Genomic DNA, 13,526 nt, shown 5'->3' with positions numbered 1-13,526 from the left:
CTTTTTACAAGTGTTTAAAACATTGTACACATTTGTTTAGTTTATAATGTAAGATTTACATTAATTGTATAGTGTAAAACAATAATTGTCCTATCTTGAATCCAAACTCAAGGATGGATTGACACCAGGCAACCTAACCCACTTTACCGCTCTATTATCGGAAACTCATATTGAAATTGGAGTCCAGCTAAGGTGCTCACAATCTCCACAAAGTCACATTCTTCAAGGTCTTTGCGCAATCTTGTATCCAAACCAAGGAAGTCAATATTGGATTGGAGATTTTTTGGATGTTTTGGCCGTTACAAGAAAAAAATTATTATAAAATTATAAAACGTGTTATTTAAGTTAAAATACTTTTTGTTGTTGTACTTAGGCTAATATTTAGGTTTATAAAATATGTGGGCTTTAAGTTATATATTTATAAATATATAAATAAATACATATATGAATACATACAAACATTTATATATGTATGTATGTAAACATTTTAGTTTATGCCATGTCTTGTTGAACCACTGTTTCTTTAGTTTAAACTCTAGGGAAAAGGAGATCAAGTTGTGAGCTTAGAAACATATTTTGGTAAACTACGAATTTAGTCTCAATCTTTTATACTATATTTCAATTTGATCCATAATTTTTCAGTGTTGTGTCAATTTAGTCTCTGTCGTTATCTCTTTGATGAAAATTATTAACGTAGCTAATAGCCAGAATGGATAACTAATTTCCATTGATGTGATAATAAACTAATTTTTTATTTTATCCATTTGCCACATTAGCAATTTACATCCAAAACATAACGGCAGAGACTAAAGTGACAAGTCACTGAAAAGTTAGAGACTAAATTAGCACAACTAAAAGTTTATGGACCAAATTGAAGTATGATGTAAAGGATAAGGATCAAATACGTAGTTTACCCAACATATTATAACTATCTCAAAAAAACAAAAAAAAGTTTAAACTCATAAAATTTGAAAGGCCAAAATACATTAGCTTTTTTAAATCAAATAAATGCCACTTTAGTAAATTTATTAAGGTTAATAGGTCCTCTTATAACAATTATTAATGGACTATTTTAAAAAAGTTTTAATACATTTTTTACGAAAAATATAAAAAGTTGTCAAAAAAATCAATTACTTTTTTTCTTTTCCCATAAGAAGTTCCAAAAAATATTTCATAAACCAATGACTTTAGCATATTTCATCCCACTTCTCATAAAAATATTTCATAACAGTTTCTAAAAATATTTCATAAAAGTTAACTTTTCCCATTTATTAAAATTTTATTGATTAACTTTTTAAATCGTACAATATTTTATGACATCTTAAAAGAAAGCATGGACAAATAAGACAGAACAACGTGACTATAAATTTATTACATTAATTTATTAAATTAAATAATTATTATGTAATTACATATGATATCACTTAAAATCACTTAGAACATAATTGATAATTCTTGGCTACATTGACAAAATTTAAGATAGTTATCATGTAACATAGATTGGGTAAGGTTGCAACTAATTGGACCATAATGTGTGGTATTATAATAGGTATAACACGTTGGAATATTGGGCATAGAATAAGGTATTCTGGCTCAAGAAAAGTCATGATAATAAAAAGCAAGTCGATAGGTAACTACCCTTTTCATCCACCTAATTGGCCACATTCGAAGTTGTAAGCGCGTATCCAAGAAATTGATTAAAGCATCTATATATTAGATATTTAGACAAACCTGATTACTAAAAAACAAAACATTAATTCAAACACCCATCCATCCTTCTCTGGGTGTATCCATGAGTTTAAAAATCCAAATTCTTATCAATTGTTGGGAGTCTTCACAAAAGACAAAGACTAAACTAGTGTTGGCATTACCATTGCGTGATTAGTTGGAGTATTCATATTAGTTCTAGACGAAGTGTCGTCGTTATATGATTCACATCCACTCACTTCGCTATCCTTGCCTATTCACTCATCGCTCAAGACCATGCCTTTTGTTTAAATCCTTTGGTATTTTGAAGTTGAATGTAAATCTAAAATTTATAACCATTTATTAAACATCAAGTGCTCACAATCTCTGCAAAGTCACATTCTTCAAGGTCCTTGCCCAATCTTGTATCCAACCCAAGGAAATCAATAGTGGACCGGAGATTTTTTAGATGTTTTGGCCGGTACAGGAAAAAAATTATTATAAAATTATAAAACGTGTTATTTAAGTTAAAATACTTTTTGTTATTGTACTTAGGCTAATATTTGGTTTATAAAATATGTGGATTTTAAGTTATATATTTATAAACATATAAATAAATTCATACGTGAATACATACAAACACACACACACACATATATATATATATATGTATGTATGTATGTATGTAAGTAAATATATTGCAAACGATAAATCAATATCAAATAGTAATGAAACATTTCATTTTTTTTGCCAAAATGAAATTGCCTGTGATACGAAATTGACTTCCTTAATCCAAACTCAAGTTAGTTTTGCTCAACCTAACTTGAGCATGAGAGGGCTATTAGAGCATCCAGCCCGAAGATCATTCTTAGGCCTATGGTACTATTTCCTATACAGTATTGTACCAGTATATCGCACTAACTAGTATTACACTACTAAACTTTTAGATGGGCTGCCTTACTACTGATAAAACATGGTTTTAAAAACTGGACCGGAGGCAAATCCCTCCGGTTCTCGATTTTTAACTGGTTTTGGAAATTTTCTTGGATCAGACTAGTGACCAGTTCTTGGTTTAGCAGGTCGGACTGACCGGTCTGATTTGGTTTTTAAAACCATGGATAAAACATAACTTAAATAATGTTATCAATGAAAGGGACTCTTCTACTTGTGTGCGAGGGATTAATTCTCCTAATGCTGCCATTCCTTGGAGACTAGAGCATGTCATATCAGAAGTTGCAGGTTTAGCTAATCAAGTGCCTCAGATGTCCTTCAGGTGGATTCCAAAAGAAGCAAATAGAACCTCACATGAATTAGCCCATTGGGCTTTAATTAATGTTATGTATGGTTATTTCAATCTTAGTACTGGCCCTCCTGATTTTGGGGATGAATTATATAAAGAGGCCTCTTTTGTATCCTCTGAAGCTCTGCTTTTGCTCTGTGGTAAATAAAAAATTTTGTAAGGTTGTATTTTTAAAATTTTTTTTTTAAAATTTTTAAAAAAAAGAAAAAAAGAAAAAAAAAAGAGGAGAACTTGTACGTTGTACCTGTACTATTGTATTGAAAAATTGAATGGGGAAGACTAGTTCATAAATATAGCATATAGGCTCCCTCCTTACATTATTTAGAATTATTTCGTAATATATTCTGTGATATATTCCTAGTTCCAATAAAAACAATTTTCACTTCAAAAACTAAAAATAAATAAAATAATATAATAAAAATAAAAATAAGTTATTTAATGCCCAATGAGAGTAAACCGTAAAATAAAATAAAAAACTGAATTTGGACCATCTTTGTAGAAGCATTGAATGAAAAAAAAAGACCCAAAAGTGGCAATCTTCACAGAAGACAAAGACTAGACTAGTGTTGTCGTGATTGGTTTACTTTTTTTTCCTTGTATATGATTGAGGAATTCATATTAGTTGGAGCGATATGATCCATTCACTTCACTATCCCCAATCTAGACCAGTTTCGCCGTTACCATTGCGTGATTGGTTTACTTTTTTCACTGTGTGCGAGGAAACTGTATCAAGTAACATTCACGTTATATGATCCACTCACTTCACTATTCCCTATCTATTCTACTTTCTTATCACTCAAGACCATAGCTCTGCAACATTTCTATTGCTTCGACCTCATTTCCTCAATTAAAATCTTGATTTCTGTTGGTTCAAATGAAAGATTATCAGTCATACATTTATTCATCGGAGGATCCTACAAGATTATTGTGGAATTTTCAACTGTTAAATATATAATAATTTGATTTTCAAAAATAAATAAGTAAATTGATTATTGAAAAACCAAGTCCCAATTGAAATTATTCTTACTAATTAAGAAAAATTCCATTCAAATAATAAACTAAAATAGATATAACTTTTGAAAATACCAAAAATCAGAATAAAAGTGGATTTTTTTTTTTTTTTTTTTAAATTGTAGTCAAAGTGCCATATTTCACCATGCCTTATGAGTTTATATTTACTATTAATGTAAATCTCATATTGAAGACTAAAAAAATGTGTACAATATTGTGCACTTTTTACAAGTGTTTAAAGCATTGTATACATTTGTTTAGTTTATAATGTAAGATTTACATTAATTGTATAGGGTAAAACAATAATTGTCCTATCTTGAATCCAAACTCAAGGATGGATTGACACCAGGTAACCTAACCCACTTTACCGCTCTATTATTGGAAACTCTTATTGAAATTGGTGTCTAGCTAAGGTGCTTACAATCTCCACAAAGTCACATTCTTCAAGGTCTTTGCGCAATCTTGTATCCAAACTAAGGAAATCAATATTGGACCGGACATTTTTTGGATGTTTTGGCCGTTACAAGAAAAAAATTATTATAAAATTATAAAACGTGTTATTTAAGTTAAAATACTTTTCGTTGTTGTACTTAGGCTAATATTTAGGTTTATAAAATATGTGGATTTTAAGTTATATATTTATAAACATATAAATAAATACATATATGAATACATACCTACATTTATATATGTATGTATGTAAACATTTTAGTTTATGCCATGTCTTGTTGAATCACTGTTTCTTTAGTTTAAACTCTAGGGAAAAGGAGATCAAGTTGCGAGCTTAGAAACATATTTTGGTAAACTACGAATTTAGTCTCTATCTTTTACACTATATTTCAATTTAATCCATAATTTTTCAGTGTTGTGTCAATTTAATCTTTGTCGTTATTTCTTTGATGAAAATTATTAACATAGTTAATAGCCAGAATGAATAATTAATTTCCGTTGATGTGACAATAAACTAATTTTTTATTTTGTCCATTTACCACGTTAGCAATTTCCATCCAAAATATAACGGCAGGGACTAAAATGACAAGTCACTAAAAGGTTAGAGACCAAATTAACACAACTAAAAGGTTATGGACCAAATTGAAGTATGATGTAAAGGATAAGGATCAAATACGTAGTTTACCCAACATATTATAACTATCTCAAAAAAAAAGAGTTTAAACTCATAAAATTTGAAAGGCCAAAATACATTAGCTTTTTTAAATCAAATAAATGCCACTTTAGTAAATTTATTAAGGTTAATAGGTCCTCTTATGACAATTGTTAATGGACCATTTTAAGAAAGTTTTAATACCATTTTTATGAAAAATATAAAAAGTTGTCAAAAAAATCAATTACTTTTTTTTCTTTTCCCATAAGAAGTTCCAAAAAATATTTCATAAACCAATGTCTTTAGCATATTTCATCCCACTTCTCATAAAAATATTTCATAACAGTTTCTAAAAATATTTCATAAAAGTTAACTTTTCCCATTTATTAAAATTTTATTCATTAACTTTTTAAATTGTACAATATTTTATGACATCTTAAAAGAAAGCGTGGACAAATAAGATAGAACAACGTGAATATAAATTTATTACATTAATTTATTAAATTAAATAATTATTATGTAATTATATATGATATCACTTAAAATCACTTAGAACATAATTCTTGGCTACACTGACAAAATTTAAGATAGTTATCATGTAAAAATGCAGTTAGGTTGGGCAAGGTTGCAACTAATTGGACCATAATGTGTGGTATTATAGGTATAATACGTTGGAATATTGAGCATAGAATAAGGTATTCTGGCTCAAGAAAAGTCATGATAACAAAAAGCAAGTCGATAGGTAACCCCTTTTCATCCACCTAATTGGCCACATTCGAAGTTGTAAGTGCGTATCCAAGAAATTGATTAAAGCATCTATATATTAGATATTTAGACAAACCTGATTACTAAAAAACAAAACATTAATTCAAACACCCATCCATCCTTCTCTTGGTGTATGAGTGTATCCATTAGTTTAAAAATCCAAATTCTTATCAATTGGTGGGAGTCTTCACAAAAGACAAAGACTAGACTAGTGTTGGCATTACCATTGCGTGATTAGTTGTAGTATTCATATTAGTTCTAGACGAAGTGTCGTCGTTATTGGTTTACTTTTTTCCGTGTGCGCGAGGGAACTGTGTAACAAGTAACATTCAGTTATATGATCCACATCCACTCACTTCGCTATCCCTGCCTATTCACTCATCGCTCAAGACCATGCCTTTTGTTTAAATCCTTTGGTATTTTGAAGTTGAATGTAAATCTAAAATTTATAACCATTTATTAAACATCAGGTGCTCACAATCTCTGCAAAGTCACATTCTTCAAGGTCCTTGCGCAATCTTGTATCCAACCCAAGGAAGTCAATAGTTGACCGGAGACTTTTTAGATGTTTTGGCCGGTACAAGAAAAAAATTACTATAAAATTATAAAACGTGTTATTTAAGTTAAAATACTTTTTGTTATTGTACTTAGGCTAATATTTAGGTTTATAAAATATGTGGATTTTAAGTTATATATTTATAAACATATAAATAAATACATACGTGAATACATACAAACATATATATATATATATGTATGTATGTAAGTAAATACATTGCAAACAGTAAATCAATATCAAATAGTATTGAAACATTTCATTTTCTTCGCCAAAATGAAATTGCCTACGATACAAAATTGACTTCCTTAATCCGAACTCAAGTTAGTTTTGCTCAATCCAACTTGAGCATGAGAGGGCTATTAGAGCATCCAGCCCAAGATCATTCTTAGGCCTATGGTACTATTTCCTATACTGTATTGTACCAGTATACTGCACTAACTAGTATTACACTACTAAACTTTTAGATGGGCTGCCTTACTACTGATAAATCATGGTTTTAAAAACTGGACCCGAGGCAAATCCCTCCGGTTCTCGATTTTTAACTGGTTTTGGAAATTTTCTTGGATCAGACTAGTGACCGGTTCTTGGTTCAGCAGGTCGGACTGACCGGTCTGATTTGGTTTTTAAAACCATGGATAAAACATAACTTAAATAATGTTATCAATGAAAGGGACTCTTCTACTCGTGTGCGAGGGATTAATTCTCCTAATGCTGCCATTCCTTGGAGACTAGAGCATGTCATATCAGAAGTTGCAGGTTTAGCTAATCGAGTGCCCCAGATGTCCTTCAGGTGGATTCCAAAAGAAGCAAATAGAACCTCGCATGAATTAGCCCATTGGGCTTTAATTAATGTTATGTATGGTTATTTCAATCTTAGTACTGGCCCTCCTGATTTTGGGGATGAATTATATAAAGAGGCCTCTTTTGTATCCTCTGAAGCTCTGCTTTTGCTCTGTGGTAAATAAAAAATTTTCATTCCAACAAAAAAAAAAAAAAAAAAAAAAGGAGAACTTGTACGTTGTTCCTGTACTATTGTATTGAAAAATTGAATGGGGAAGACTAGTTCATATATATAGCATATAGGCTCCCTCCTTACATTATTTAGAATTATTTCGTAATATATTCTGTGATATATTCCTAGTTCCAATAATAACAATTTTCACTTCAAAAACTAAAAATAAATAAAATAATATAATAAAAATAAAAATAAAAATAAGTTATTTAATGCCCAATGAGAGTAAACCGTAAAATAAAATAAAAAACTGAATTTGGACCATCTTTGTAGAAGCATTGAATGAAAAAAAAATGACCCAAAAGGGGCAATCTTCACAGAAGACAAAAACTAGACTAGTGTTGTCGTGATTGGTTTACTTTTTTTTCTTTGTATATGATTCAGGAATTCATATTAGTTGGTGCGATATGATCCATTCACTTCACTATCCCCAATNGAGGCTTACAGAGTTTGGAAGAAATAATTATTTATAAAAATAATTTAGGAAGCGGAGATGCTGATGAATTGGATTTCATTAAATCTCTAGTCAATTGTAGCCGATTGAAGATCTTGCTCCTCATGGACAATCAATTCAAAGGTATGTTGCCAAATGTTTTGGGAAATCTTTCAACCCAACTTGAATATTTTAATATCCGTAACAATCTATTTTTTGGGGAAATCCCTTCAGGGTTAGGTAATTTGATTAGCATGCTCCTCTTAGTGATGGATGGTAACAAATTCACAGGGACAATCCCAAGTGATATTGGCAATCTCCAAAAGTTACAACGATTATTTTTAAATAACAACAAACTTTCAGGAAGGTTACCAATTACCCTTGGAAACCTGTCTTTAGTGAGTGACATGCATTTTGAAAATAACAGATTGCATGGAACTATCCCGTCAAGTATAGGAAAGTGCAAAAATCTGAATTTGTTAGATCTATCTCAAAACAATCTCAATGGCCCCATTCCAAAACAACTCTTTGCAATTTCCACCTTGTCAATTTCACTTAAGTTAGCTCGAAACTTTTTAATTGGATCATTACCATCAGAGGTTGGCAATCTTGTCCATTTAGCAGAATTGGACATATCTGAGAATAAGTTGTCTGGTGAAATTCCAAGTAGCCTTAGCTCCTGCACCAGCCTTGAGTACCTTTACATGGAAGGTAATTTCTTTCAAGGAGTAATTCCAACATCTTTGAGTACTTCCAGAGGTATTCAAGTTATGGATCTTTCTCGAAACAAGTTGTCGGGTCAAATTCCAAATTTCTTGGATAAACTATCCTTGGAGAATTTGAATTTATCCTTCAATGATTTTGAGGGAGAGGTTCCAACAAAAGGAGTTTTTGCAAATGCTAGTGCGCTATCAATTGTAGGAAATAAAAGGCTTTGTGGGGGCATATCTAAACTAAAGTTGCCTAGGTGTGTAACAAAAGGAAATAAGAAAATGAAGTCGCATCTTGCAATCAAAATTTTAGTTTCAATGGCTTGTGTGATTCTAGCAGTAACCACAGTGTCATTTTTCTTATTTTACTGGCACAAAAATAGAAGAAACGAAACCACTTCAGGATCTTACTTGAGAAAATCACTTCTAAAAGTGTCTTACCAAATGCTCCTTAAAGCAACTGATGGGTTCTCTACAGCAAATTTAATTGGTGTGGGTAGTTTTGGCTCAGTGTATAAAGGCATCCTTGGTGAGGATGGATCAATTGTTGCAGTCAAGGTACTAAATCTTCAACGCAAAGGAGCTTCTAGGAGCTTCATCTCAGAGTGTGAAACCTTGAAAAATATTCGGCACCGAAATCTTGTGAAGATCATAACTTGTTGCTCAAGTGTGGATTTTCATGGTAATGATTTTAAGGCTCTAGTCTATGAGTTCATGCCCAATGGAAATCTAGAAAATTGGTTACATGATCTGGAAACATATTTTGGGCAAGTAGAGATACAAAATTTGAACCTTCTTCAAAGAATAAACATTGCCATTGATGTTGCATGTGCACTCAATTATCTACATCATCATTGCCCAGTGCCAGTTGTTCACTGTGATTTAAAGCCAAGCAACATTCTTTTCGACTATGATATGATTGCTCATGTTGGAGATTTTGGACTTGCGAAATTTCTTTTAGAACAAACAAATTCGAAGCAAAGCAGCTCAATTGGAATAAGAGGAACAATTGGGTACACTCCTCCAGGTAACAACAATTTTTGAAATTTTCATTTGTTAACATAAATTTTCCCACATTTAACGTGATTACTTTTTTAGTTCCTAAATTTTAATGTGACTATATTACCTATATCAAACATTTTGAATGGCAGAGTACGGTCTAGGAAGTGAAGTGTCAACCAGAGGGATGTCTACAGTTATGGAATCTTATTGTTGGAAATGATAACAGGAAAGAGACCTACAGATAGTATGTTTGATGGAGGCTTGAATCTTCACAACTACGCTAGCATAGCCTGGCCTAACCGTGTATTGGAGATTGCGGACCCAAAACTTTTAAACAATAATGATGAAGTAACTGGCAATTACAATTGCACCCCAACAAATAGAACGAATGAGTGTTTGATATCCATGGTGAAGCTTGGCCTAGCATGCTCTATGGAGTTGCCACAGGAACGATGGGACATTAGCAAGGCCATCTCTGAGTTGCAATTGGTCAGGGACATTCTTCTTGGCGCTAGGATTTAATGCAACATGCTTGGCCATGCGGAAGGTCAAAAATCAAACTTTCCTCCCTCTTAATGTTGGTATTAAATTCTTTACTTACTTTCACCTTTTCCTCTTTTATGTTTTCTACTGCAGGTTCATAAAGTTTTATAATGGAAGAAAGAATTGTTTGGCCTGCTTAATAAACATGCTTATGGTTTATTGAGAAGTATTCTGCATGGTTCTTATATTACTCATCTTACATTTGTATATTATATGTGTGTGTAACTCCAAATAATTTCCTTCAAAGTTGTATTTGTGATTAAATTAATTGATATTATGCTTGGAAAAGTAATTATATATCTAATTTCAATTGCAGTTGCAATATTTTAAGCCAACATAAGATGTTTTTTTTGCACTTCCCGTTCCCAATTCCCATCACTAATTGTATGGAAAAAGTGGCAAAGTGGGATTCCAATCTAGTTGTTATTCTAATTACCTTAGCTATACCGATGTAATTCACATGACATAAGTAATGATGCTTTTATATATATATATATATATATATGATACAAATGATACCATGTTCACTGATATTTCTTTTTGCAATATCAGTGAACATAGCCCTCCAAACTGAAGAGTGCCTTATAGAAGGGATTTTGTCTATAATTATATGGATTGGAGTTAGGTTTATTATATATAAAAGAATATTTTATAGAGTACATTGATACAATTCTATCAGAGTGGGGTGTCAATTGAGCGAATTGATAGATTGGGGGACATTGAAAATGAAGGAAAATTTTAGGATGGAAAAGTGTAATTTTGCCCAGAAATAAATAAAAAATTGAAAGAGGAGTTCCAAAGGATTAAGAAGAAAAGCCTGACTAGTTTGGGTAGCTGCAGTTGCTAAATACTCACCACTAGAAACAAGAAGTTACCCATAATCAATTTAAGCCGACCATCACAATAAAATGTTGGAATTTAGTTAGTACATTAAAATTAGCTTACAGGAATTTAGAAGACAGGTATAAGAGAAGCAAGGAAATACTCTTACTTCCGTAAACTCAAGATTGACAAGATAGCCCAGGACCAAACCACATCAATAAGAATATGGAGAATTCTTAATGCGCTAATCCTTTGTATATGCTATGAGAAATCTTTCTGCATGCGGGTGTGTATCTATGTATCCAAATCTGTATAATGTATTTGTTCATATGTGTATGAGGTGGCCTTTTTCTTTTCTTTTTACCCCTTCTTACTTTCATGTCTTGGGTTGCTGCCCAATTGTTGTGTAATTTCTTCAAGGCATGGGAGATGAAATGTTTGAGTAAGAGGAAAGGAGACCTTTTCACCTTTGGTGTCTTACAATGCATATTTACCTAAAAGATTTGAAAGGAACCTTTGTTATGAAGAAGAGGGTTGGGGGGAACATAAAATCAAGTTCCCTAAGTTTTTAGAAATCTTTAAAAAAAAAAAAAAAAACCGTAAATAATGAAATCACAAAGAAAAGGGAACACTTTGGTCAATTTTAGAATTCTCTCACGTAAAAGTTATGAAATTCATTTTAAAAAGACTTCACTCTCACCTTCATCAAAGCCCTTCCAAGGCCATGAAATTGGCTTCAACATTTCCCAAGCGCCACCTTCCACCATTCAAAAGAAATGTCTTATCCCGTCAATGATTTTTATGCAAACATAAGTCCAAAATCCTTCAAAAACACCTTCCATCACAAATTTTCTAAACTATTGAACTCAAAGCCACAAAATTCATCACCCTTATACCCTTAACCCTCATTTCATCATAATAGCATTACGTGCCCATTATAGCATTATCTCATCAATTCAATTACGTGCCCATTATAGCATTATCTCACCATAATCCCACATAAATAATGTCATAGCATATCATGATGGTTGAGTAAAGCTTGTGGTGTGCCTTTGTGTTAGAACTTAGAAGCCTGTTGTACCACTGCGTACCAAATCCTTCAGTCCCATAATCATTCTATCTAGAATTAATTATGCACGGCGGCACATTAGCTAGCTTTGATTTAGATTTTTTTTTAAGGAAAGATTTAGAGATTAAAGTGTTGAGTCGGGGTTTTTTTGTTAAATGGGCTGAATTGGGATTTTAATTGCTGTGTTAGCATTTTTCATCGATATTGTGATGTTAGTAAGTTCATCAATTGTAAGGAATAAGCTCTCTACTAAATTCTACCGATTAGATTAGTCTCGATGCTTCATCTTGACATAAACCATCCAATCTCACTTGTGAAATTTATAAACCTCTTTTTACTTCAATATTAATTTTCATATAATTTTTTTAATTAGATAGATATACAATGGGAAAGGGAGAGTTGAATTCTAGATGTCTCCGTTGAAAACACAAAGGGGTGCTAGTTAAGCTAAAACCTACAAGGCTGTAGTCACTTCTCATATATTTAACTTTATAAGTGATTTCCCTTTATTCACTGATATTATATTAGAGCTTGCAGCTCTTCACTGACATTTATATTTTGAACAGTTATCTGCCAAAAACAAATTGTAGGATTTAGCTAAATTTACAAAAATTATACTCCATGTAGTTTCTCATAGCAAGTAAAGAAATACCAAAATATCACAATAAGCACTCACCAAAAGAAAGAAGTGTTCTGCCTTTTTCTTGCTATACTAAACAAATAGATACTATCTTTTTTTCAATCATAGGTGATGCTGGAGTGATCTTAAGATTTCCATCATCTTCTTGAATAACTAGACATTTAATACTGGCCCTTTGCAAAGACATGAAGCTCAAATACTTTGTTCTCAGCCTATAATCTATACTGAGATCTGGAAATGAAGAGGGGGTAAGCCTGGCAAGAGGCATAATTTTTTTTTTTCACCTGAAATTTGATCAGAATGCTTGCTGATAACAGGTCTGTCTCCAAATTAATCCAAACTCAAAGACAGATCATTTGTTTAGCACATTTGAAGGCTACAGCAATATGGTATTACATATCTAAACACAACAAGTTTTGCCTTACCTCCTCACTACGAAAATTTGATCTGTTTTGTTGGGAGTTAGAGCATAAATAGACAAGTTCATCCATCATGCAAAATGATTACCTGTGTGATGTTTATTTCTACAGATGTGTTGGCTCAAATTAATGATGCTCTAAAATAAATAAAAGATAATCTGAAGAGGACCGACGGAGATGAGAATCACTTCCACCTATGATGGAGCTACAAATTGATTAAAATTTGCAAATATGAGAACAAAAATGGGAAAAAACCAGTAGTCAATTTTTTTTCCCTATCTTGTTTGGTGTGGCAACCAATTGAAATAGCTGATGTATCCTCTTCTTGGCAATATAAGCTGGACTGTAGCTTTTATTTTCATTCACCCTAACAAACTTTCAAAATTATCCTATTTTCTCCCCTCATTTGCATATCTCTAATTAGGTGAATTTACATATACTATATGAATAAAT

General features: G+C 31.8%; 1 protein-coding gene across 2 annotated transcripts; it reads left to right on the top strand.

The window, feature by feature from the left end:
* Positions 1 to 7,875: 7,875 nt before the first annotated feature.
* Positions 7,876 to 10,350, top strand: LOC112028913 (probable LRR receptor-like serine/threonine-protein kinase At3g47570). 2 transcript variants are annotated; one of them, XM_065770934.1, is made up of 4 exons: positions 7,876 to 8,012; positions 9,090 to 9,605; positions 9,730 to 10,127; positions 10,217 to 10,350. In XM_065770934.1, the coding sequence occupies exons 1-3, from the start codon at positions 7,994 to 7,996 to the stop codon at positions 9,798 to 9,800; spliced, it is 606 nt and encodes a 201-aa protein (XP_065627006.1). In that variant the 5' UTR covers positions 7,876 to 7,993; the 3' UTR covers positions 9,801 to 10,127; positions 10,217 to 10,350. The 2 variants fall into 2 exon arrangements, with proteins under 2 accessions (XP_065627006.1, XP_023917372.2); XM_024061604.2 differs by lacking the exon at positions 7,876 to 8,012 and having other exon boundaries at positions 8,019 to 9,605.
* Positions 10,351 to 13,526: the final 3,176 nt, after the last annotated feature.

Source organism: Quercus suber, unplaced genomic scaffold (assembly GCF_002906115.3).
Source record: "Quercus suber isolate HL8 unplaced genomic scaffold, Cork oak 2.0 scaffold_37, whole genome shotgun sequence".
NCBI lineage: Eukaryota > Viridiplantae > Streptophyta > Magnoliopsida > Fagales > Fagaceae > Quercus > Quercus suber.
This window is presented reverse-complemented; position numbering and strand designations above follow the sequence as displayed.

Bases quoted from the DNA above. Each gene is read 5' to 3' on its own strand.
- LOC112028913 (XM_024061604.2), top strand. From the start codon at position 8,123: ATGCTCCTCTTAGTGATGGATGGTAACAAATTCACAGGGACAATCCCA. The intron at 9,606-9,729 runs GTAACAACAATT...TTTGAATGGCAG, and splicing joins AATTGGGTACACTCCTCCAG to AGTACGGTCTAGGAAGTGAA.